Source organism: Hemitrygon akajei, chromosome 7 (assembly GCF_048418815.1).
Source record: "Hemitrygon akajei chromosome 7, sHemAka1.3, whole genome shotgun sequence".
Classification (NCBI taxonomy): domain Eukaryota; kingdom Metazoa; phylum Chordata; class Chondrichthyes; order Myliobatiformes; family Dasyatidae; genus Hemitrygon; species Hemitrygon akajei.
This window is the reverse complement of record NC_133130.1, coordinates 60,574,396-60,601,948: the sequence shown is the minus strand read 5'-3', so window position 1 is coordinate 60,601,948 and position 27,553 is coordinate 60,574,396. Positions and strand designations below refer to the sequence as shown.

Sequence of the window (27,553 nt, the reverse complement as noted above, 5' to 3'; positions counted from 1 at the left end):
TTTTATATCCTCCCCTATTCACGCACTTTCCCCGTCATCTGGTCTCACATTAACCTGTCACCTTGTACCCCTTCCCCTTCCTCCATCTTCTTATACTGGCTTCTGCCTCCTTCCTTTCCAGTCCTGGTGAAGGGTCTCGACTTGAGATGTTCAGTATATATTCCCCTCCACTGACGCTGCCTGACCTGCTGAGTTCCTCCAGCATTTTTGTGTGCTGTATGTAGATAGCCTGACTAGAGAAGAGGCTACACTTGACCAGGAATGAAGCCAGGCAGTGGGCAAATTGTCAGTGGTGGAGCACTTTGTGAGCAGTGGCCATAATCTGTTCTAATTATGGGAAAAATATAGAGCTGGTTCAGAATTTCAAGTCCTAAACTGGGGCGAGGTTAATTTTGATGGCATTAAACAGAATTTATGGATGTATGTGTACACTTAAGAATGAAAAGAGGGTTAAAGGGGATAAGAGATATCCATGGCTGATAAGGCAAAAAAAATCTGAAATGATTCTGGAAGTATTAAGGGCAAAAGGGTAACTAGGGAGAGAGTAGGTCTCTTTAAGGGTTAGTGTGGTCATCGATGTATTATACCACAAGAAATTTGGTTTTACTTCTTGTCTACATTTACCAAGGAGAAGGACATGGAAACCAGTGAGTTCAGGGAAGAGAACAGCATTATCCTGAAACTTATCAACATTATGAAAGAGGAGGTACTGGCAGCTTTGAAGCAGTTAAAGGTAGTTAATTTCCCAGGGTCAGACCAGGTATATACTGGTAAATTGTTGGAAACAAGCAAAGGAATTGCTGGGAACCTGGCAGAAAGGTTGTATCCTCATTAGTCACGGAAAGATACCAGAATATTGGAGTATGGCTAATGTCCCTGAATTTAAGAAAGGCTAAACAGACTTCACGCTGGTGAAAAAGCCCCTGGAGGAGATTCTAAAAATATCTATTTGAATTTGAAAGGCAAGGAATGACTAGTGATCATCAGCATGGTCTTGTGAGTGGGAAATAACATATCACAAATTTATTGGGAGTCTTTTGAAGAGGCAACTGGGGAGATAAATAACAGCAGGACATTTGATAGTGTCTACATGCACTTTAGCAAAGCCATTTATAAAGTACCACATGGTAGGCAGGTCTATAAAGTTAGGACATACGGGATCCAGGATGAAATAGACAACTGGATGTAAAATTGGTGATAGGAGACAGAGGTGGTAGTGGAGGGTTGCTTTTCATATTGAAGGCCTGTGACCAGTGGTGTGCTACAGGGATCAGTGCTGGATCCTTTGTTGTTTGTCTTTTTTATTATTGATTCGGATGAGAACGTAGGTGGCATGATTAACATCCTTGCAGATTACACCAAAATTGGTTGGATAATGGGCAGTGAAGGAGGGTAGGATATTGATCAACTGGGAAATGGATGGTGAATTGGCTGATAGAATCGAACTCCAACAAATGCAAAGTGATGCACTGAGAAGCTAAACTAGGACAAGGTGTAAACAGTGAATGACAAAGCCCTGAAGAATGTTGTTGAAAAGAGAGATTTATGCGTACAAGTATATTGTTCCCTGAAAGTGGTGTCACAGGTAGGCAGGGTGTATGGCATGTCTGCCTTCATTGCTGTGGCACTGAGTACAAGAGATGAGATGCCATGTTGCAATTGTACAAAACATTAGTTAAACCATACTTAAGTATCGTGTGCAATTCTGGTTGCCCACCTTCAGGAGGAAGCTATTAAGATAGAAGGGGTAAGGTACTGAAGTTTAGTTTTCCTGTTCATTTGTCATGCTATTGCTCTTCATTCCACTTCTTCCAAAGAAATTTTTAAAACCAGGCATCAAAGACTATTGTTATGAATTTCCTCAGAACTGTTCCAATTACATTGTGCAAAAAACTGAAATGGAATCCAAGTAAATGGGATATTCTAATGACAAATTTGCAGCAAAGTGGGTACCACTCTGAGAAAATTCTTGGCTGAGCTCTTGAGTAATCATTTATTCTTCTCTACTCTTTGTGATGCCCTTCACCAGATCTTGTTTATTCACCTACTTAAAATAATTGCAATAAAAATTCACAAAATATCATTCAAATACTATGTTAACATATGGATAAATATAATAGATCTGATTTGTAGGTTGAAATTTAAACTTTGCAAGAAGTTACTTAACAATAATGAAATTCTATAGCTTAGTGATGTAGTAATATGTCTTACCTATTTGTCCAGTTGCCACAATATTTTTGTATTTTGGGTGTTGGTTGACAGTTAAACAAAGTATATCATCTGTATGTTCCACATAAAAACTCTGCAGACCTGATCAAAATAATTTCAAATGAAATACAATATAAACTACAGAATTATAAAGCTAAAATGTTGATATTTAAAGTTCACATGGAAACAGGTTATTAAATATTGAAAAGCACTGAAATTCTCCAAATGCTGTTGAGTATGGGGTTAATTGAAAATTTCAAACTAAGTTGAAGTTTCAAGAGTCAAGGTATGCAGACAGGGTTAAAATACAGACCAATGTTCTCTAACCAAACCTCAGAACAACGTGGCTAATTTCTGTTCATATGTAACTACACTAAGTGCAAGCAAATGTATATTTAAAAAAGCATGCTGTAGACAAGGAATTCAATTAGCATAAATAGATAAAAATGTGAATTGTTCTTTAAAAAAATCTGTTGTTAACTTGTTTCCAATAATAAATGTTATTACACAGATGCCTTGTGCAGGAAGGCACAGAGTCGACTGTACTTCCTTAGAAGGTTGGCGTCATTCAATGTCTGTAGTGAGATGCTGAAGATGTTCTATAGGTCAGTTGTGGAGAGCGCCCTCTTCTTTGTGGTGGCGTGTTGGGGAGGAAGCATTAAGAAGAGGGACGCCTCACGTCTTAATAAGCTGGTAAGGAAGACGGGCTCTGTCGTGGGCAAAGTACTGGAGAGTTTAACATCGGTAGCTGAGCGAAGGGCGCTGAGTAGGCTACGGTCAATTATGGAAAACTCTGAACATCCTCTACATAGCACCATCTAGAGACAGAGAAGCAGTTTCAGCGACAGGTTACTATCGATGCAATGCTCCTCAGACAGGATGAAGAGGTCAATACTCCCCAATGCCATTAGGCTTTACAATTCAACCGCCAGGACTTAAGAACTTTTTAAAAGCTATTATTAATGCTTTTTGAGATAGTGATTTAGATGCATATCATATTTTTTACTGAGTTAAGTATTGTATGTAATTAGTTTTGCTACAACAAGTGTATGGGACATTGGAAAAAAAGTTGAATTTCCCCATGGGGATGAATAAAGTATCTATCTATCTATCTATCTATAAAAGGATGCAAAAGATAAAGCAACACACACAAAATGCAGTTGAAACTCAGCAGGCCACGCAGCATCTATGGAAAAGAGAAAACAGTCGATATTTCAGGCTCTTTTCCAAAGATGCTGCCTGGCCTGCTGAGTTCCTCCAGCATTTTGTGTGTATTGCTTGGATTTGCAGAACGTGCAGATTTTCTCTTGCTTGCAATTGATAAATCCTGCCAAGCATGTCTTCCATGGAAGGTTAGAGGGAGAATCTGTCAATATTAGAGAGCACTAGTTTTTATTTTCAAAACTAAATAATTAAGATGAGGCAATATATAAAATAATTTTAATGCAGGTTAATATTTGCAGTTGCCAATAAACCTAGGGGTGTAGCTAACAGTAAGGATAATGGCATCAGCAGCTAGATATATGCAGACTAACAATATAGGCAGATGTGTGCAAGATGGAGTTTAATACATAGAGTGTGAGGTGATGCAGTTTGGAGATGGGTGGAGAGAGGCGATATAGTCTTACTGGCATAAATTTAAAGTGTACAAACATAGGGACAAAGGAATGAGAATGAATGAACATGTGAAAATAACAGAACACGTTGGTACTAGTTAGCAAAAGCATTTTGGGCATCATAAATTTAAACTTTAGTAATTAGAAACATTAGCTACCAAACAGAAAGATGTGCTGAAACTTGAAGCAGCTCTTATTAGGCAACAAGTTATTCTGTTCAATTCAGATCACTACACTTTAAGAAAAATATTTTGGTCTTTGAGAGGGTGTAAAGGAGAATAGTTTCAGTCTGAGGGCTTTTAACTATGAGTTGGATTGGAGAAACTGGAATTGTGTTCTTTGGAGCAAAGGAGATGGAAGGGAGATTTGATAGAAATCTACAAAATTATAATAGATTTAGAAAACAAGAAAAGTTGTTTACATTTACTGATTACATAAGGACTAAAGGACACAGATACTAGATATTTGGCAAAATATATTTTGCTAGCAATAGGCAGGTAGGGAACGGTATTGTGGGGGAATGGCACTGAAGGAGGAAAACAGGTATGTGAAAAAGTTGGCATGCTTGATATGTTGAATGGCATCCTCTTGTGTGGTAATGATTCAATAGTTCACTTATTAATGCAGATATGTTTAACAAGCAATGCAATATTTTTAGCATTGTTCAAGGATGCCAATTTACCAAGTGACAAACTATATTTTGTAGAAGCTGTAGACTTTCAAGCTTGACAACTGTCCATATTGGAGACACTAAGACAAAGTACAATTCACAAGTGCAATAACATTTTACATTAACATCAAAAGCTTTTCAAAATATTACATTCATAATATAATCATACATAGAATACAGTAACATTACAGTACATTCAACCCATGATGTTGTGTAAACTTTTAATGTACTCTGAGGTCACTCTAACCCTTCACTTCTACAAAGCCCTTCATTTTTCTATCATCCATGTGCCTACCTAAGAGTTTCTTAAATGTATACAATGTATCTGCCTCTAGCAACACCTCTGGCAATGCATTCCCACATTCCCTGTGTATAATATTTACGCTCTGACATTTCCCCCCTCCCCATACTGTCCTCCCATCATCTTAAAACTGTGCCCCTTCATATTAGCCATTGCTGCCCTTAGAAAAAGTCTCTAGCTATCCACTCCAACAATGCTTCTATCATCCCGTACACTCCTACAAAGTCACCTCTCATCCTCCTTCACTCATAAATTCTATCTCTTTTGATTTTCTCCAAATGTTTGGCCAACACTGAAGTAAAACCTATAATTCTGGGAGTCTTCCTTAACATCAATCTATTCTAGCACATCAGCCTGTTTTGCGCTGTCCTCACAAATGTCAAGGTTCCTCTCAGTGGTGAATACTGAAGCAAAGTATGGACCTTCCATACCTCTTCCTCCACCAGGCACATGTTTCCTCTTCTTTTCCTGATCATTTCTAGTCATCCTCTTGTTCTTCACATACATGTAGAATGCCTTGGGGTCTTCTTTAATCCTACTCACCAAGGTCTTCTCATTTCCCCTTCTAGCTCACTTAAGCCTATTCTTAAGCTCCTTCTTGGCAACTATATAACTTTTTAGAGCCCTAAACATAAAGTACACTGCAGATGCTGTGGTCAAAGCAACACGTACAATACGCTGGAGGAACTCAGCAGGTTGGGCAATGTCCGTGGAAATGAGCAAAGTTTTGGGCCGAGACCCTTTGTCAGGATTGAAGAGGGAGGGGGCAGGGGCCCTATAAAGAAGGTGGGGGGAGGGTGGAAAGGAGAAGGCTGGTAGGTGCCAGTTAAAAGACCAATAAGAGGAAAGATCAAGGGGTGGAGGAGGGGAAGCAGGGAGGGGATAGGCAGGAAAGGTGAAGAAGGAATTAAGGGGAAAGCACTATGTGTAGTAGAAGAAGGCAGAATCATGACGGAGGTGATAGGCAGCTGGAGGAGGAGGCAGAGTGAAACTGGGATGGGGGAAGGGAGAGGGAAGAAATTACCAGAAGTTAGAACATAGAACAGCACATTACAGGCCCTTCGGCCCACAATGTTGTGCCGACCCTCAAACCCTGCCTCCCATATAACCCCCCCCATCTTAAATTCCTCCATATACCTGTCTAGTGATCTTTTAAACTTCACTAGTGTATCTGCCTCCACCACTGACTCAGGCAGTGCATTCCACGCACCAACCACTCTCTGAGTAAAAAACCTTCCTCTAATATCCCCCTTGAACTTCCCTCCCCTTACCTTAAAGCCATGTCCTCTTGTACTGAGCAGTGGTGCCCTGGGGAAGAGGCGCTGGCTGTCCACTCTGTCTATTCCTCTTAATATCTTGAACACCTCTATCATGTCTCCCCTCATCCTCCTTCTCTCCAAAGAGTAAAGCCCTAGCTCCCTTAATCTCTGATCATAAACCATACTCTCTAAACCAGGCAGCATCCTGGTAAATCTCCTCTATACCCTTTCCAATGCTTCCACATCCTTCCTATAGTGAGGCGACCAGAACTGGACACAGTACTCCAAGTATGGCCTAACTAGTGTTTTATAGAGCTGCATCATTACATCGCGTCTCTTAAACTCTATCCCTCAACTTATGAAAGCTAACACCCCATAAGCTTTCTTAACTACCCTATCTACCTGTGAGGCAACTTTCAGGGATCTGTGGACATGTACCCCCAGATCCCTCTGCTCCTCCACACTACCAAGTATTCTGCCACTTACTTTGTACTCTGCCTTGGAGTGCGTCCTTCCAAAGAGTACCACCTCACACTTCTCCGGGTTGAACTCCATCTGCCACTTCTGAGCCCACTTCTGCATCCTACCAATGTCTCTCTGCAATCTTTGACAATCCTCTACACTATCTACAACACCACCAACCTTTGTGTTGTCTGCAAACTTGCCAAACCACCCTTCTACCCCCACATCCAGGTCGTTAATAAAAATCATGAAAAGTAGAGGTCCTCGAACAGATCCTTGTGGGACACTACTAGTTACAACCCTCCAATCTGAATGTACTCCCTCCACTACAACCCACAGCCTTCTGCAGGCAAGCCAATTCTGAATCCACCTGGCCAAACTTCCCTGGATCCCATGCCTTCTGACTTTCTGAATAAGCCCACCGTGTGGAACCTTGTCAAATGCCTTACTAAAATCCACTGCACTACCCTCATCTAGATGCCTGGTCACCTCTTCAAAGAACTCTATCAGGCTTGTTAGGCACGATCTGCCCTTCACAATGCCATGCTGACTGTCCCTGATCATACCATGATTCTCTAAATGCCCATAGATCCTATCTCTAAGAATCTTTTCCAACAGCTTTCCCACCACAGACGTAAGGCTCACTGGTCTATAATTACCTGGACTATCCCTACTACTTTTCTTGAACAAGCGGACAACAGTCGCCTCCCTCCAATCCTCCAGTACCATTCCCGTGGACAACGAGGACATAAAGATCCTAGCCAGAGGTTCAGCAATCTCTTCCCTCACCTCGTGGAGCAGCCTGGGGAATATTCTGTCAGGCCCCGGGGACTTATCAGTCCTAATGTATTTTAACAACTCCAACACCTCCTCTCCCTTAATATCAACATGCCCCAGAACATCAACCTCACTCATATTGCCCTCACCGTCATCAAGTTCCCTCTCAGTGGTGAATACCGAAGAGAAGTATTCATTGAGGACCTCGCTCACTTCCACAGCCTCCAGGCACATTTCCCACTTTTATCTCTAATCGGTCCTACCTTCACTTCTGTCATCCTTTTGTTCTTTACATAATTGAAGAATGCCTCAGGGTTTTCCTTTACCCTACTCGACAAGGCCTTCTCATGCCCCCTTCTTGCTCTTCTCAGCCCCTTCTTAAGCTCCTTTCTTGCTACCCTATATTCCTCGATAGACCCATCTGATCCTTGCTTCCTAAACTTCATGTATGCTGCCTTCTTCCACCTGACTAGATTTTCACTTGTCACCCATGGTTCCTTCACCCTACCATTCTTTATCTTCCTCACCAGGACAAATTTATCCATAACATCCTGCAAGAGATCCTTAAACATCAACCACATGTCCATAGTACATTTCCCTGCAAAAACTTTATCCTAATTCACACCCATAAGTTCTAGCCTTATAGCCTCATAATTTTCCCTTCCCCAATTAAAAATTTTCCGGTCTTCTCTGATTCTATCCTTTTCCATGATAATACTAAAGGCCAGGGAGTGGTGATCACTGTCCCCCAGATACTCACCCACTGACAGATCTGTGACCCGACCCGGTTCATTACCTAATACTAGGTATGGCATACCCCCTAGTCGGTCTGTCAACATACTGTGACAAGAATCCATCCTGGACACACTTAACAAATTCTGCCCCATCTAAACCCTTGGAACTAATCAAGTGCCAATCAATATTAGGGAAGTTAAAGTCACCCATGGTAACAACCCTGTTATTTTTGCACCTTTCCAAAATCTGCCTCCCAATCTGCTCCACGGTATCTCTGCTGCTACCAGGGGGCCTATAGAATACCCCCAGTAGAGTAACTGCTCCCTTCCTGTTCCTGACTTCCACCCATACTGACTCAAAAGAGGATCCTGCTACATTACCCACTCTTTCTGCAGCTGTAATAGTATCCCTGACCAGTAATGCCACACCTCCTCCCCCCCCCCCCCCCCCATCCCTTTTAAAGCACTGAAATCCAGGAATATTGAGAATCCATTCCTGCCCTGGTGCCAGCCAAGTCTCTGTAATGGCCACTACATCATAGTTCCATGTATGTATCTAAGCTCTCAGTTCATCACCTTTGTTCCTGATGCTTCTTGCATTGAAGTACACACACTTTAGCCCTTCTACCTTACTACCTTTACACCCTTTATTCTGCTTCTCTTTCCTCCAAGCCTCTCTATATGTTACATGTGGCTTTACTCCATGCACTTCTTTCACTGCTCTATCACAGTTTAAACTTTCCCGAACCATGCTAGCAAACCTACCCAGACGGTATATGAGGTGTTGCTCCTCCATCCTGAGTTTGGCCTCATCATGGCAGTAGAGGAGGCCATGTATGGACATATCTGAATGGGAATGTGAAGCAAAGTTGAAGTGGGTGGCAACCGGGAGATCCTGTCTGTTGTGGCGGACGGAGCGGAGGTGCTCGACAAAGTGGTCCCCCCAATCTGCGTCGGGTCTTGCCAATGTAGAGGAGGCCGCACCGGGAGCACCAGATGCAATAGATGACCTCAACAGTCTCAAGGGTCTTGGCCCGAAACGTTGACTGCTCATTTCCACAGATGCTGCCTGACCTGCTGAGTTCCTCCAGTGTGTTGTACGTGTTGCTTTTAAATCTTAAGTAAGCTTCTGTCTTCCTCTTGACTATACTGTATGTTTCAGATCTCTTGTCAACCATACCATCTGCTCTTACCATCTCCAAGGCTAAGGTACTAGTCAGCAAGTTGTGGTCACTGTCTCTGAAATGCTCACCCATCAAGAGATCTGACATCCAACCTGGTTTAATGCTTAGCACCTGATCCAGTATGACCTCTTTTCAAGTTGGTCTGACTACATATTGAGCCAGGAATCCTTCCTAGACACACCTAACAAATTCCATGCCATCTAAACCTTTAACTAAGGAAGTGGCAATTAATATATGGGAAATTGAAGTCACCATAACAATAGCCATGTAATTTTTAATACTATTGTAACATCTGTCTCCAGATCTGTTCCTCAGTCTCTCTGTATTATGGGGAGGGGGGTGTTATAGAATACTCCCAATAGAGTGATTGTTCTCTTCCCATTTCTGATTTCCACCTATACTGACTTAATAGACAATCCTTCCACAAAGTCCTTCCTTTCTAGCAGTGATACTATCCCTGATTAGTGACTTCCCGTCACTTTTTCCTCTTGTCCTGTTCCTCTTGAAACATCTAAACCCCTGAACATTCAGCAGCCATTCCTGTCGTTGTGACAACCAAGTCCATAACAGCCACATTATAGTTCCATGAACTGATCCATGCTCTAAGTTCATCACCCTTGTTCCTGATACTTGTATTAAAATAGACATACTTTATCCGTACATTCATTACCTGATGACAGATTCTGAACAATGCCTGCAGCTGCTGTGTGAAAAATAATATCAGTTCCATCATTGAGATAATGAAGATTGTTGCGACAGTCAAAGCCTCTATATCCAAAAACATGTTCCAATACAAATTCCTGAAATCAAAAAATCAGTTACTTAATATGAATTGAGATAATTTAAAAGGTGCATATTTTGTTATGTAACCAGAAAGTTTGGGACTGCAGTTGCCCAAATACTTAGGTAAAAACCTTTCAACTGCTGTATTTGCTCTTCCAGATTACTTTGGTACTTACACAGAGAAACTCACTTCTATATTTAAAAAATAAGAAAATGCTGGAAACACGCAACAGGCAGCATCTGTGGAAAGAAAGAATAATTTCTGTTCTATTTCTGTACTTGTTGACTCATTATGAGCAGTAATCCTAAGGTTCCTGCTTTTAAATCACTTCCCCAAATCCTGAAAGTTGGCTTGTTAGTCCTCATTACTTCTACATATTGCTGGAACGAAAGAACACCACAATAGTTGGTTCTTTACTCCCTCTTTTCAAGACCTTCTACATTATTGCTCCTGGAAGTTAAATAATTCAATCCTATAGTAATGAAAGCTAATGTGTGATTTGCCTCTTAACTGCTTCCTGCAACTGTGTTAACTTTCAGGATTTTCTTACAAGAAATCTCAAATCCCTCTGCAAATTGTCAACTATTTTCTAACTATTTAAACAAATTTGCTTTTCCATACATCCTACCAACTGAGATAATTTACATTTACTCAAGGTAGTTTCCAGAAGGCAAATGCCTTGCATGCACTACAGATCTGATCTGTATGAAAAGTATGCAAGATGAACTTTTCACTCTATCTTGATACATGTGACAATAATAAAGCAATACTTAAGGATTAGGACCAACAGAGATATTTGGATACATTTAATATCCTCCTGGCCTTTAACCTCCTTCATGACCTACCTGTCTGGCTTTGGATCAGCTGCAAAATCTTCATGCCAGCTTCAGATAATCTTCATGAAGCACACCCTAATCGCCAATTAAACCCATTGTGGCCTCCTATCTCTACTTCCACTAACACCTATCAACTGTTCCCTGATCCAGGCTTTCTTACAAGCAGGTGACTGGGAAAGAGAACTTTATTATTATAAATTATGCTATTAAATTCTGTAGGATATCCCTGCAGTTCTGCCACCAAGTGGCTCAACTTTCCCCAGTTTGGCTGTTTGTTATTAGTCAGGTAGAATGGGGAACAAACTAGACCCTCAGTTATTAACAATTCATTTTAATTTATTTTAAAGATGTTCATGAACAAGTATACTGAAATCTGAATAAATTATCATGTACTAGTTATTATAAACTGAATACTCACCAATTTAAAATTTCAGATATAACTAGTATGCTTGCTTTTGGAAATGCAAAAATAGCAAAGTCCTACTCTAAATGTATATAGCTCTGGTGAAACTATTCTTGGAATACCTTTGCAGTTCACAAAACGTCTACATCCAATGAAGGATCTATTTGGCTTGGAGTTTGTTCAGTATAGATTCACAAGGTTAATTCTTTTGATTAGAGATGTGATGTGAGGAACAACAAAAAAAGATAAATTCATTGTTGGTTGAAAGACTGAGAGGAGATCCCATTTATGCAAACAAAATTAATTATGAGATTGACAGATTAGACACTACACCCTCTGGAAAGTTTGGAATCTGTTGACATTGGTATAGGCTAAGGCTGGGTGTACATGCCAGGCTAAGATGAGATTCAAGAGAATGTAGATCTTTGGAATTTTCCTTCATTAAGGCTGAAGTATGTTCTATTGTTGAGCATATTAAAGAATCAGAACAAAGTTGAGCAAAAATGAAACTGAGGAATATGAAGAATGTGAACTTAAAGAACAACCACAATTTTATTGAGTAGTAGAACAGGCTCAAGAATTCACTCGTGTTGCCTCAAGAGACCTCTTGGTCTATTTCTGAAATTTTTCATGCTTTAATAAAATAATAAAGAACATGCTAGGAGCCATTCCAGGCACACTTAAAAATGAAGTGTCAAGTAAAACAAACATGTCATCATGTATATATGACAAGTTGTGTCACATGCAATGGGCTGAGCAAATCAATCCCACAACTGATTGATCAAGTTTACATATTGCTACATCCAGTCACAACTGGTAGCAAATGTAATACACATAAAATGCTGGAGGAACTTCAGCAGGCCAAGCAGCATCTATGGAAAAGAGTATAGTTGACATTTCGGGCCAAAGACTCCTACTGAATGGTCTCAGCCCGAAACGTCGACTGTACACTTTTCCATTGATGCTGCTTGGCCTGCTGAGTTCCTCCAGCATTTTGTGTGTGTTATTTGGATTTCCCATATCTGCAGATTTTCTCTTGTTTGTAGTAGCAAATGTAAACTACTAACAGTAGGAGGTGCACATCTTCACTGTTCCAATGGTGGTAACTGTTTGCAATTCTTTTCCACCAGAAGTGCTTTCTCTTGAGACCTTCAGATATACACAAAGTACCTACAGCCAATATGATCCAATTCTCACAATATTGAAAAATGGCTGAGAGGATCAGCAATAACAGTGGAGTCTGACTAAGTCCCAAATAATGTGCTAAAGATTTGCACTCAGCTATAAAACTGGCTCGCAAGGTGGAAAATTGCTTTTGTACATTTTGAACAGAAAAAGCTGGTTAAATTGAACCTGGGTAAATACTCTGCTATAAATCATTAAAGCAATAGAAAATGTCAAGAGAAAATTATGGATGAAAGATCTGATACCAATAAGCAATGTTAGAATGACTAACCGCGACATCAAAGCATTTGAGCAAGAGTGACATTGGGGTCCTTAATGAAAGTGGTCATACTAAACACACTGAAAGACTTCTGTAGTTACTAAAAATAAAAAAAACATATTTTTGCTGAAAATTCTGAAAATTAGAACTATTGGGATAATGAAGGACTCAATTCAGTAAGACCAAAGTGACATACACATTCACCTAGCAATGTAATAAGAAACATTTGAATGCCACAAGTAAGAGGCAATAACAATCTCAATTTTATTGCTGTCAGAGAAATCTGTCAGCAATAAAACATCAGCATTATTGTTGTCAGATTCTTCACCATCTCCATTGACTAGAAATTTAACAGGAGCAGCTGCATAAATAACGTGACTGCAAATGCAGGTCAGAAGCAGACTATTTGTGGTAGGTTACCCATTTTGGGCTCTACAGTTTAAAAAGTACTATTGAAGAAGCATTTGGAAACTGTTTTTTAGAAGGTGCATACCTCATCAGAATGCAGCTAAGCCTCTAATAATATTGTATCTTCATTTTATGGTTAGGGATTCACAAATACACTGAACAGACAACTGACATAACAGATTAGGAAACTTAAATTAATTTGCCACCTGATTAAAAAGGAAGTTCTGTGTTATCAATATCCTCCACAATTGTAAATATGCAAACTGCTGGGTGATACACAAAAATAACATTTTAAAATAGCTTGCCACTTCTAAAATCATGTATCTGAGCGTAAGCAAAGGAAACTGGGTTAATATCATGTGCATTTTTAGCAATTCAGAATGATCAATGATTGTTCATTGGTCAAAAGGCAGACTAAAAGTGCTCTACCATACATATACCCAACTACTATTGAATTTCAAGATTTCAAAGCTAATGCACTGATGTTTAATTACCTACAAATTGTTGATACATTAAAATTCACCAAACCTTTTAATTGAAATGGTACAGGGTATTATCTTACCTCCACTACTTTCTTCTTCTTGGTAATATTGTTCTTTTGTAGTTTGTCTGGTTGTGGAGCAGCTCTGCTGACAGTTGGTCTGCAATTAGATGAACAGAAATCCTAAGTGTGTAACTGAGGAATAAACAAATTGTATTTCCAAAATGCCACAGAGCACTATTTCGAAAATCTCAAGCATTTGCAGTAATACTCTAATCCTCTACTCAAAAAGCTGTATTTGAGACAAATTTTAGGCAATGGTGCTAGAGTTATACAGGCAGAAGGAAATCCACAAAAGTGATTTTGTTATTGCTAGTCCACAATTTTCTGACATAAAATATACAGAAACTGTCTAATTATAGCGACAACATATTGATGCAGTTATAAAGAAGGCAAGACAGCTGTTATATTTCACTACTTTGAGAAGAATTGGTTTGTCAACTAAAACACTTGGAAGCTACAAATGGACCATGGAGAACATTCTGACTGGCTGTGTGATGCACCATCAATAACTCACTCTGAGACGTAAAAGCGAGGTATTGGCTTTTATTGACTGGAAGAAGGAACGAGCAGTGAGTGACCACCATACTACATCCTGGAGACTCAGAGAGGCCGGGCTCAGACCTCCATCACCTTTATACAGGGGTCTGTGGGAGGAGCCACAGGAGCAGTCATCAGGGGGCATGTCCAGACAGGTATATGTAGTTCACCACACTGTGTCACCGTCTGTATGGGGGTGGGAAGGTGGGCTACTGCACAAGATCAAAATAAGTTGCAAAAACTTGTAAAGTTGGTCAGCTTTATCATGGATACCAGCCTCTGTAGTATTCAAGGCACCTTCAAAGAGCGGTGCCTTAGGAAGGCAGTGTCTGTCATTAAGGATCCCCACCACCCAGGACGTGCCCTCTTCACATTGTTACCGTTGGGACATTGAACCCATGAACACTACCTCACTATTTCTGTTATTTTGAACTACTTCTTTTAACTTAACTATTTAATAGACATATATATACTTAATGTAACTCAGCTTTTTTCTCTATATTTATCATGTATTTCATTGTATTGCAGCCGTAGAGTTAATAAATTTCATGACATATGCCAGTGATATTAAATAGGATTCTGATTTAATAGGAATAACAATCAACCTGTATACTGCATTTCCCCATCTGCAATTGGCAGGAGTGTTTTTTTGCAACACACACGAAATGCTGGTGGAATGCAGCAGGCCAGGCAACATCTATAGGAAGAAGTACAGTCAATGTTTCGGGCCGAGATTGACTTTTGGCAGCTTTATGAAAACTTCGAGAAAACTTCTTATGACTGAAGAGTGTAGTGCATCTTAATGGGTCTACTATCTGTGCATAGTGATTAAATGGCAATAGGCCTGCTGCTACATGGTTGGAGGGAGATATTGTAGTTATTGGTACTGTGAGGAAGGGGCAGCAAAAGACAAAGCATGGTTGTGGGATTATGGAGCTAATATTTATGGGATCTCTGAACAGCACTATTTAACAAAGGTTTAGTTATTTTCAAAATTGTAATTAGCACTCACTTCTGGACCAATTTTCCTGGCAATGCAAATGAGGAGAAATTTATAATTTCAACCAATCTGGCTGTTATTGCACTTTATTCCATTCTAATAAATTCTCAAAGCAACAATATAAAATTCAGACTCTGCAAGCAGGTCAGTGAATGGGCCAAAATGTGCATGCACTGCCAAACTGCCAAGGTGCAGTGGTACACCAAAGCCCTGCCGCAGCAGTTCCACCCCACCCACCGGCGTTTCGACCACATTCATGTGGATATCGTGGGCCCCCTGCCCGTGTCGCAGGGAGCGCGGCACCTCCTGACTATCGCGGACTGGTTCACAAGATGGCCAGAGGCAGTCCTGCTCACCGACAGCACCTCTGAATCTTGCGCCCAAGCACTGATTGCAACCTGGGTATCTCGCTTTGGTGTACCGGCCCACATTACCTCCGACAGAGGCGCCCAGTTCACCTCCAGCCTGTGGTCAGCTATGGCCAGCCTTTTGGGGACACAGCTGCACCACACAACTGCCTACCACCCACAGTCGAACGGACTAGTGGGGTGTTTCCACCGTCACCTGAAGTCAGCTCTCATGGCCCGCCTCAAAGGGCCTAACTGGGTGGACGAGCTTCCCTGGGTCCTGCTTGGAATCCGCACGGCGCCCAAAGAGGATCTGCACACCTCGTCAGCCGAGTTGGTGTATGACGCACCCCTGGTTGTCCCAGGAGAGTTCATACCAGCCCCAAAGGGGGCAAGAGGAAGAACCCGCAGCAGTCTTGGGCAGACTACGCAAGAGGCTCGGTAACCTGGCCCCCATACCCACTTCGCAGCATGGGCAGAACCAGACCTGCGTACCCAAAGACCTGCAAAACTGTAAGTTCGTTTTTGTACGACTGGGCGGACATCGGGCACCTCTACAGCGGCCCTACGAGGGGCCGTTTACAGTGATCAGAAACAACGGGTCCACATTCATGCTGGACATTGGGGGGAAAGAGGAGCTTTTCACAGTGGACCAACTCAAACCAGCCCATGTGGACTTGGTGCAGCCGGTCGCGATTCAGGCACCACAGTGCAGAGGCAGACCTCCCAAATAGAGTCTGATCCAGACTGAGGACATTGGGGGGTGTATCGCCAGTTCTGGGGGGGGGGGTTATGTGGCGACCCACTTCCCAGCGCACTCAAACCGGCTCACAAAGTGGCACGCGCCGGCATTGAGGCCGGTCCCAAAGAGGGCGCCAAGCCTGCTTCACCAGCAGGGGGAAAAGCCCGCATGCGGGATGGGACTGTGAATATGCGCCCCCTACAGCATTCCCACTCGGGGAGGGCGGGAACAGGAAGGCTTTAAAGTGAGGCCGCGAAGTTTGAATAAACCTCTTTTGCAACCGACTATGTGTCGTTATTTCAGCGCTGCGTGTAGCACACCGCTACACAATATTATTTGATTTGGCTTTTCCTGCCAACCTATTTGACTTCATCTAAATTAGATTTTGTCAAACCACTTATATTCCTGCAATTAGAGTGGCATTTAAAATACTTAAACACGAGAAAATCTGCAGGTGTTGAAAATCCGAAGCAACACACACAAAATGATGGAGGAAATCAGCAGGCCAGGTAGCATCAATGGAGAAGGGTAAATAGTCAACATTTTGGGCTGACACCTTTCATCAGCACTAGAAAGGAAAGGGAAAAGTCAGAATAAAAAGGTGGGGGAGGGGAGGAAGAAGTACAAGGCAGCAGGTGATAGGTGAAACCGAGAGGGGGGAGCAGGTGAAATAAAGAGCTGGGAAGTTGATCAGTGAAAGAGATGAAGGATTGGAGAAGGGGGAGAAGCACCAGAGAGAGGTGATGGGCAGGAAAGGTGAGAGGGGGAAATAGGAATGAGGAATGGGGAACGGTGAAGGGGGAGTGGCTATTACCGGAAGCTCGAGAAGCTGATATTCATGCCATCAGGTTGGAGGCTACCCAGAAGGAATATAAGATGTTGCTCCTCCAACTTGAGTGTGCCTTCACAGCGGCAGTAGAGAAGGCTATGGATGAAAATGTCAGAATAGGCATGGGAAGCAGACTTGAAATGGGTGGCCTCTGGTAGATCCTGTTTTTAGTGGTGGACAGAGCATAGGTGCTTGGCGAAGCGGACTGAGAAAGGATCTCAGAAAGAATGTGCTGGCATTGGAGATAGTCCAGAGGAGGTTCATGACAATGATCCCAGGAATGAAAGGGTTAACGTATGAGGAACAATTGAAAGTTCTGGGCTTGTACATGCTGGAGTTTAGAAGAATGAAGGGATTCTCAATGAAACCTATAGAATATTGAAAAGCCTAGATAGAGTGGAAATGGGGAGAGTCTTCAACCAGGGGCACAGCTTCAGAATACACGAATGTCCCTGTAGAACAGATGAGGAGGCATTGCTTTAGCAGAGGGTAGTGAATCTGTGGAAATCATTGCCATGGACAGCTCTGGAGACCAAGTCATTTGGATATATTTTGAAGATATATTTTGAACCTATCTGATAAGTCTTAGATAGGTAAGGATGTCAAAGCTTATGGGGAGAAGGCAGGAGAATAAGTTAAGAGGGAAAATAAATCAGCCAAGAATGAATGGCAGAATAGATTCACTAGGCCAAATGGTATAATTTGGCTGTTAAGTCTTATTGTCACATGCTCTTAATAAGTTAAAAACAATATTTGTTTCCTTTTGTAGATGTATTGTAACAACCTTATGAATTGATTTAATTTCATTGCTATCAGTTTTATTTTGTAGTGAAATCCAAAGAAAATTTGGGCCCTCTCACTCTGACCTCATATCAATGTTTCTATAATTGACTAGAATGGTGACTTTGTGAGCAGCATTTTACAAGCAACCTTCAAAAAAACTATCACATTATTTCAAATTTCAAGAAGAGGCTAGCCAATAGGAATATAAAGAAAGATGCACTTTTAATAAGGATTGTACCTTTTACGGTATAATCCACTTAGATGTTTTCTAATGACTTCTTGCCTGGGAATTAAAATATCCTCTAATATCTTATAAACCACTACTTCATTCATCTTTAGCCTCAAATTTAAAGTCTAGTTTTTGTTAATGATTCAATAATCAATGAAAATATATTCTACTTGTTCTGTCAAACAGAGCATTCATTTGTTCCTTAGTTACCTATTTCTTTGAAAGTAGGTCACTTCAACATTACCATCAAATATAACTAAGCAATGAAACGAGAGTGCTGAAACTACTCAGCAGATTTCAGTTTTCCAGCATTTGAAGTTTTTAATGTTGCTTTCTACTCATAACTCAACTATTGCTAACAAATACATATAAAGATTTAATTAGTGTTATATTTAACAAATTCAACTTTCTACCCTCATTCAAGATCAATATAAATAAATATGGAGTCTCTCTATTACGTAAAATTAATCTCAGAAACAAGATTTTGTTACACAAGAAAGAAACTATTTAAAAATTGCAAGCTAAATAGTGAATTACCTGGATCCCCTTGTCAGCAGCGAGTAAAACCAAGAAAAAATAAGTCAATTAGGAAAATTGTATAATAGATATAAATTCATGCACAAGCACTTTCATTAGTTTCAGAAGACATTCCTACGTGGCACAAACCATGCTTCTCAATCATGCCAGCAAAAAAAACCAAAAATCAGAATGCACCAATCTACAAATTCAGAAAACCCATACCCTTCCATCACTGGGAAAATTCTGTACTAAGCTCCTATAGAACAGACAGGAAAAAAGAGGAAGCTTTGTCAATGCTTCCCAAGTATTCTGCATTTAGTACATCCTCTGCATTAGGTACTTAACAATACTTAGTTTAACTGGATTTTCTGCAATGAATAAATTGAACAAAACCAAGAAATGCAAACTTCTAATTGGTTGCATAAACTAAGGTGCTAGCTAATGCATTTGTTTCTCTTTCACATCAATTGAATTAATGACAACAACGGAATACAAGGCCAAATGATATTCTATCACTATTTTAGTGCTAGCAACCAAGAACTAATTTCTTCCCTTCAAATAATATTTCACCTGAAAAAGCATTCAAAACAATATCACTAGATTTTGTTATCATGAACACTTTTAATTGATTAAAAATTCCTTTAAAGTTGTTTCTTCAAAATTACTTACTGTGAGGAATATTTCCTAGTTTCAGATTTGATCTTTCAATCCATGAAATGATGTTTAGATATTTTATTAGAGCTTGTATGGAGCTTTTTTAATGCTAGGTTGTTAGAAATATTCAGTTTAGTTTTTAAACAAATCTAATTGGTGTTACAGAGCCATAACTAAATGATTGAACATGATGAGTTAAAGTATATGATAGATTTTGATATAAAGTATCCTGCACTAAAATGTCTTTAAATACCTCTTTGTCTTAGACATGCTGTTTTTGATAGCGATGTATAAACATTTTTCTGGAAGTTTACAGAAAACTACAGTATTTAAACAATCCTATCATTGAACAGACTGATAGACAATAGTACCCACGTCTTCTTCCTCATTAACCTTATGTCAGAGGAGTCTGATCTGAGTTTTAATTGATTACCAATATACATGACAATGAGTGAAATGCAGAGAAATCTTGAACAATTATTGAATGATGCTGTTAAAATGATCTGCAACTAACATGCTTGAGAAGGGACTCCATCTTCATATATAGTTTCATGCAAAAATTCTTTATTTACCCTAGACTTGTGGAGGGATAATGTTATCAATATCCAGCACCTCATATTCCTGATTTCTCGACTTCTCAATTTCCTTTGTAATGTATGAATTAAATTAAATGTTGCATGATTCACATCTTTATAGATCTATCATTTACAGATCAACTTCCAAGTCCTTGAAGTCACTTTCACCACCAGTCACGCTTAGCATGAATCAGATGGTTGATGACGTACTCTCCTTTTTAACTGTGCAGATTTCTAAATCTTACTTGCAATTCATCAAGTAGGATACTTAAGTTCTGCTGCCTACCTCCTATCCAACAATGACATTATCTGTGCTTTCTATTTGACAAAGGAACACAATGTTTCAATGCATTGATTCCAATTTTTAAAAAAATATTTAATGTTCACAACCACCGTTTTCTCTGAGATTTCAATCAAACTATATCACATGCCATTCTTCGTTCCTCCATCTATAAGCTCTTGTTTATCCTTCACTTAAATTTTGTAGCAGAGCTCTCAACTCTTACAGTTTACTCTTTATAACTCCCTTTCCAAATCTGCCTTATTTTTGGGGCAACATCACTGTCAACATCTACCATAATTAGTCATCCAATGAATTATCATCTTTCTTGGCTAGGCATTCATTTATCTTGGCCTCAATTGTGATAAGCTTTGAACCTTCTTACCTGAAAAGATACAAGTGTAAACTGTAACAATAATGCCCTTGGGATTGAGAGCAGGTTTATTAACTATGCTAATTCTAATTCAGATTGAAGAATAGTGAAAAATGTTCAGCCTCCATTTTCGTCATCAGTGATCACTCGTAGATGAGTATGATTCTTCTCCTGGTGATTGATCTGGTCACTTGTGGGTCTTGAGATGACTGAAGAGGCTGATCCATGATCCACCAGTCCTATTGCAGTGTTGGCAAGTGTACAACATCATTGAAGTGGTGGTGGATGTAGCTGGTTGGACCTTTCCCAGTTTCTTCTTGCGTTGAAGCTGTTTAGTCTCAGTGGCACAGTAGAGGTATTCTTCCATCCGTGCAGTTCCCTCATAGACATTCCTTCTCCAGCTTTCTCTAATTTCTCCCACCCATTCAGGTTGGTGTGGCACTTCCTCAGGTAGGTCTTTATATTGTCCTTGAACTGTTCTTTCTGCCCTCCAAGAGTGTGCTTTGCATCCCTAGGGGTGTGGGAATCAGGCATATGGATGATGTGGCTAACCTATCGGAATTTCTGTTGAGTCACGATTGTGCTACGGAGTTCATATTAGCTTCCTCCAGATGCTGGAGTTAGTACACCTGTTCTTCCAGCTAACTCTTAAGAATCCTTTGGAGGCATCTTTGATGGTACGTTTCTAGGGATTTTAACTGCCTGCTGTATGTTGTCCATGACTCCATTCCATATAGCAAGGAAGGGAGGACTACAGCTTTATAGTTGTATCTTAGTGTTGGTCTTGATATCCCAATCTTCAAAAACCCTCTTTCTCAGCCTAGCAAAAGCTCCACTCGTACAGCCTATTGTGCAACTTATTTCGAAGTTAATGTTAGCTCTTGAAGAATGGCTGCCAATTTATGGGAAAGATCAGTGTTCTCCAGAAGGATGTTGTCAACTCTGAGTGTTGGAGGTTTAGGAGCTTGATCTGGAGCAGGTTGGTGTAGGACTTGGGTTTTCTTGATGGTTAGATCAAGCCCCAGGAGCTTGAATGCTCTGACGAGAGCATCCATTATGCACTGCAGATCCTCTTCAGAGTGAGCTATGATGGCACTGTCATCGGCATATTTGAGCTCCATAATGGAAGCAGTAGATACCTTGCTCTTTGCCTTGAACCTGTTAAAGAGACTGCCTAAAAGTCTTAGAGAGAATCTGGACTCACTGTGGGAAGTCTTGGCCTGTGAGATGAAGAATGATTGTAATGAAATCGGTAGAGTCAGGACAATGATGCACCCTGTTTGAGCCTGGTCTCAACCTTAAAAGGTGCAGTTTCAGAGTCACTATTGCTGATAACTGTTGCATTCATATCATTGTGTAAGAGCTGCAGGATCTTGAGGTATTTCTCTGGGCACCCATTTTTGGACAGTACCTGACAAAGGGCAAGATGATTTACAGAGTCAAATGCTTTTGTAAGGTCTATGAAAGCAATATAAAGTGGGTGATTTTGTTCAAAGGGCTTTCTGGGAAGAGTAGAGTGCAACAGAAGCTGAGCTCTCCCAGGTTCAACATTGAGAGCCTAAAAGACACAGTAAAGGGTCAACATCTCCTGGCTGCCCTTTCTGTAAGACTCCCAAAACGGTATCTGGGGGACATTGAAGCTCACTGGACCACACTGAAGACTACCATCCTTGATACTTGTAAAAACATCATTGGATACAAGTCCAGGAAAAACAAAGATTGGTTTGATGAAAATGACAATGAAATAGAAGAGCTAATCAACAACAAAAGGAAAGCTTTCTGTGCCTGGCAGAAAAATATCAACTGCAAGGCAAAAAGAGAAGCCCACTCCAAAGCTAAAGCTGTAGTCCAGCATAGAGTAGGGGAAATAAAGAATCAGTGGTGGACTGAGAGGGCCCGGGAAATATAGCAGCTTGCTGACTGGTGATATCAAGGGTTTCTTTATTGCCACCAAGGCAGTGTGTGATCCAAACCATCATGGCCTAAACCCCCTTGCTCCAAAGATGGACAAAAGCTGTTAAAGGACAATGATGCCTTCAATTCTCGATGGAAAGAACACTTTCAGGAGCTACTTAATCATAACACCACTCTTGACAATGAAGTCATCAACCAGCTCCCACGAGGCCCATGAAGGAGGACATGAGTAAACCTCCTGGTATCAAGGAGGTGCAGACTGCTTGCAAGAAATTGAGAAACAACAAAGCCACTGGGCCTGATGGAATTCCAGCAGAATTCCTCAAGGAAGGTGGCAGAGAACTTTTAAATCATATTTATGACCTGCTCATCAAGATCTGGACCAGGAAAAGATTCCAGCTGAACTCAAAGCGCCCTGACTGTCACACTCTTCAAAAAGGTTGACAAAGCTGACTGCAGAAATTATAGAGGCATCTCCCTCCTCTCTACAACAGGAAATGTACTCGCCCAAATTTTATGTGATTGGCTTTCACCTCTGGCTGAAGATCTTCTCCCTGAGTCTCAGAGTTCTGTCCAGCCAGAGGAACATCTGACATCTGATTCAGCCCCCAACCCTTTGTTCACATAGATGAGTATTATAACCAGGGATTTTGATCAATTTAACTGAGAATTTTTATTTGTGAATCACATATTCCTCCCCCCACCAAAAAAACAGGAAAAAATGCAAAGCATGAAAAACTAAAAATTCAAAAACAGAAATGTTAGCAGTTCAAAAGTATTCATTCCCAGTACTTAGTTGAACCACCTCTTGCAGCAATTACGGCCAGAAGTCTCTTTGGATAAGTCTCTATTAGCTTTGTACAATGTGATAGAGCAACATTTGCCCATTCCTCCTTGCAAAATTGCTCAAGCTGTGCCAGGTTTGTTGTGGAATGGCAGAAAATAGCAATCTTGAGGTCTTGTCAGAAATGTTTAATCAATGTTAAGGTCGGGACTCTGAATGGGCCTTTCAAGGTGTGGTGAACTACATATACCTGTCTGGACACGCCCCCCCCCCCCCCCCCCCGCTGACTGCTCCTGTGGCTCCTCCCATGGACCCCGGTATAAAGGCAATTGGAGGCACTGCTCCTCCCTCAGTCTCCAGGATGTTGTGTGATGGTCTCTTGCTGCTGATAGTGCTCTCTCTTCCAGCTAATAAAAGCCTATTTCTCGCCTCACATCTCCAAGAGTTATTGATGGTGCATCAATTTTATTAGCTGGAATTTTAAAACATGGAGAGTATTTTACATCCAGAAAAATTGGACATTGATCCTCAAGCTCCAGAAGCAGCTATTGCCTTTGAACTCTGGCTTGCATGCTTCCAATCATACTTGGAAGAGATTCCCATGACTGAGCCTGCTATCATGCACAAAATCCTCCTCTCCAAGGTCAGTCCGAGGGTATACTCCCTCATCAGAGACCTGCCGACCTACCAAGGGGCACTGGATGCCCTCAAAAGACGGTACCAGCGGCCGGTGAACACCGTCTACGCAAGACATCGCTTAGCGACGTGGCGGCAGCGGGCCGGAGAGTCAAGCGCTGAGTTTGTCCAAGCCCTACAGACACTCATGCGGGCCTGTGACTGCAGGGGACTGACGGCGGAACAGCATGCGGAGCTCCTGGTATGAAACACCTTTGTTACGGGGATCAGGTCAGTGTACATGCGCCAGCGGCTGCTGGAAAACGCCGATCTTACCTTACGCTCGGCGATCGAGCTGACCAACACACTGGAGGCTGCTCTGCACAACGCCGACGCTGTCCAGCCGTGCGATCTCCCGCTGTTCCCGTGGATGCCAAAGACCCTGCCACCCGGCCAATCAACCTCAGCTGCTGTCACTCTCGAGTCCGTGATCTCCCCGCAACCCTCCGGCGAATTGACCACAGCTGCTGCCAGTCGCAAGTCCGCGCAGTGTTACTTCTGCGGACATGAAAAGCACCACCGAAAACGCTGCCCGGCCTGAGAAGCTACCTGCTCCAGCTGAGGAAAGAAGGGCCATTTCGCCAAGGTCTGTAAGTCTACACCACGAGCAGGGTCGAGCAGCGCCGCGTGTGAGGCATGGGGGTCACCATCTTGGTCGCCGCCATCTTGCCTGCCCGCCTCGTGTGCGGCATGGGGGCGGCCATCTTTGTTGGCGCCACCTCGCCCCGCCTCCAACCCACAGGTGCTTACCGGGCTCCAAGACGGTGATTCAACTCTGGCCTCTGTAACCCTCGACCAAAGCGCCCCACACCAGCTTGCAAGGTCAATGATGGACATCCTGGTGGAGGAGCACAGGACTAGCTGCCTGTTTGACACGGGCAGCACTGAGAGTTTTATTCACCCGGACATGGTGCAACATTGTGGACTCGTGATACAGCCGGTAAGCCAGAGGGTCACCATGGCTTCTGGATCGCATTCCACAGACATCTGGGGGGGTTTGTGTAGCGACACTGGTGGTGCAGGGCACAGAATATCGGGACTTTGCGCACCTGTGCTATTGGGGCTGGACTTCCAGAGCCACCTAAAAAGTGTGACAATGGCGTATGACGGGCCCCTCCCACCACTCACTGTCAGGAATCCTCAGTTTTGTGGGACTTCGTCATATACCCCGCTACTGACCACACACACACACCGACCCGCACATCCCACCCAGCACCATGCCGACAGCTGCGCTACTGACACCACTTGCAGCCTCTCCGCCCTCAAGATCCCTCCCCCACCGCTGTTCGCCAACCTGACCCCCGACTGTAAACCTGTGGCAACTAAAAGCAGGAGGTACAGTGCGGGGGACAGGGCCTTCATTCAGTCGGAGGTGCAGTGGCTGCTCAGGGAGGGGATCCTTGAGCCAAGCACAAGTCCTTGGAGGGCCCAGGTGGTTGTTGTTCGGACTGGGCAGAAAAATAGGATGGTCGTGGACTATAGCCAGACCATCAATAGGTTCACACAGCTTGACGCGTACCCCTTACCCCGCATCGCTGATATGGTCAACCAGATAGCTCAGTACAAGGTGTACTCGACAATAGATCTGAAATCCGCTTATCACCAGCTCCCCATCCGCCCGGAGGACCACCCCTACACCGCCTTCGAGACGGGCGGCAGGCTCTATCACTTCCTGCACGTCCCCTTCGGTGTCACAAATGGTGTCTCTGTCTTCCAGAGGGAAATGGACCGGATGGTGGACCAGTGCCAACTGAAGGCCACATTTCCCTATCTGGATAACATCACCATCTGCGGTCACGACTGGCAGGATCACAACACCAACCTCCAATGATTTCTCCAAGTGGCCAAATCCCTGAACCTTACCTATAACAGGGACAAGTGTGTGTTCGGAACCACCCGACTCGCTATCCTTGGGTATGTCGTGGAGAACGGGGTCATTGGCCCTGATCCCGACCGTATGCGCCCCCTGTTAGAACTCCCTCTTCCCACCACCCTCAGAGCCCTCAGACGGAGCCTGGGCTTCTTTTCCTATTACGCCCAATGGGTCCCTCATTACGCAGACAAGGCCCGCCCCCTGGTCCGGTCTACCACATTTCCCTTCTCAGCTGAGGCCCGCGTGGCCTTCAGCCGCATTAAAGGGGACATTGCCAAAGCAACGATGCATGCGGTGGACGAGACCATTCCCTTCCAAGTAGAGAGTGACGCCTCCGACTTCGCGCTGGCTGCTACCCTCAATCAGGCAGGCAGGCCAGTAGCATTCTTCTCTCGTACCCTTCAAGGCCCTGAAATTCGGCACTCCGCGGTGGAGAAAGAAGCCCAGGCCATAGTGGAAGCTATTAGGCACTGGAGGCACTATCTCGCCGGCAAAAGGTTCACCTTGCTGACCGACCAGCACTCAGATGCGTTCATGTTCAGCAACCAACAGCGGGGCAAAATCAAAAATGATAAAATTTTGTGGTGGAGAATAGAACTCTCCACCTACAACTATGATGCCTGGAAGGCTCAATGAGCCCCCTGATGCCCTATCCTGGGGAGCATGTGCCAGCGCGCAGCTCGACCAGCTATACGCCCTCCATGCAGATCTTTGCCACCCGGGGGTCACCCGATTTTACCATTTTGTGAAAGCCCGGAACCTGCCTTACTCCCTTGAGGACATCAGGACGATGACCAGGGACTGCCAAGTCTGCGCTGAGTGCAAACCGCACTTCTACCATCCTGAAAAGGCGAGACTTATCAAGGCCACCCGCGCCTTTGAGCGACTGAGTGTTGACTTTAAGGGCCCCCTTCCCTCCACCGACCGCAATGTCTACTTTCTCAACATAATCGACGAGTACTCGCGGTTCCCCTTTGCCATCCCCTGCCCCGATACCACTGCCACCTCCGTCATAGAAGCCCTGCGCCAGCTCTTCACTCTGTTCGGATATCCCTGCTATATCCACAGTGATAGAGGGTCCTCCTTTATGAGTGACGAGCTGCGCCAGTACCTGCTGGCAAGGGGCATTGCTACTAGTAGGACCACGAGCTATAATCCCCAGGGAAATGGACAGGTGGTGAGGGAGAATGCCACCATGTGGAAGGCCACACTTTTAGCCCTTAAGTCAAAGGGGTTGCCGGTCTCTCGATGGCAGGAGGTCCTCCCTGAGGCACTCCACTCCATCCGCTCCCTGTTATGTACGTCCACCAATGCCACCCCTCATGAGTGCCTCTTTTCTTCTCCCAAGAAGTCTGCCACTGGGACCACCCTACCAGCTTGGCTGATGTCCCCAGGGCCAGTGCTGCTCCGGAAACATGCGAGGAGCAATAAATACTCCCCGCTGGTCGAGAGTGTTCACCTACTACATGCGAACTCCCAGTATACCTACGTGGTCTTACCTGATGGGCGGGAGGACACGGTCTCTGTCCGCGACCTGGTGCCCACAGGAGCAGCAGACCATTACCCCGAACATTCCATGGTAACTATGAACCCTGTACCCATCGAGGTGTATACCCACCTGACACCGCGCACACTAAGCCCTACACAGACTCCTCACGACACTCCCATACCGGGCGCCTCGCTCACGCATGAGGGATCACTGACGCCTAATGGGCTGACACCTCAAGTCAGGCTGGAACCAGCACAACCACCGTCTCCGGTGCAATCACCACCTGCACCTGTGCAATCACCACCAGTGCTACTTAGATC

The 27,553-nt window shown here is 43.0% G+C and overlaps 2 protein-coding genes across 3 annotated transcripts in view; one reads left to right on the top strand and one right to left on the bottom strand.

Annotated features, from left to right (window-relative positions):
• The window catches only part of LOC140730489 (echinoderm microtubule-associated protein-like 6), a 343,576-nt gene that overhangs the window by 49,804 nt on the left and 266,219 nt on the right, over positions 1-27,553 (bottom strand). For both annotated transcript variants that reach the window (XM_073050994.1, XM_073050996.1), the window contains exons 28-30: positions 13,649-13,727; positions 9,882-10,011; positions 2,212-2,310 (exon numbers count right to left, since the gene is read on the bottom strand). In XM_073050994.1, coding sequence (XP_072907095.1) covers positions 2,212-2,310; positions 9,882-10,011; positions 13,649-13,727 — 308 coding nt within the window. The remainder of the gene's footprint in view (positions 1-2,211; positions 2,311-9,881; positions 10,012-13,648; positions 13,728-27,553) is intronic.
• Positions 1-27,553, top strand: part of LOC140730495 (clathrin heavy chain linker domain-containing protein 1-like) — a 408,057-nt gene that overhangs the window by 230,304 nt on the left and 150,200 nt on the right. The gene's annotated exons all lie outside the window — the stretch shown is intronic.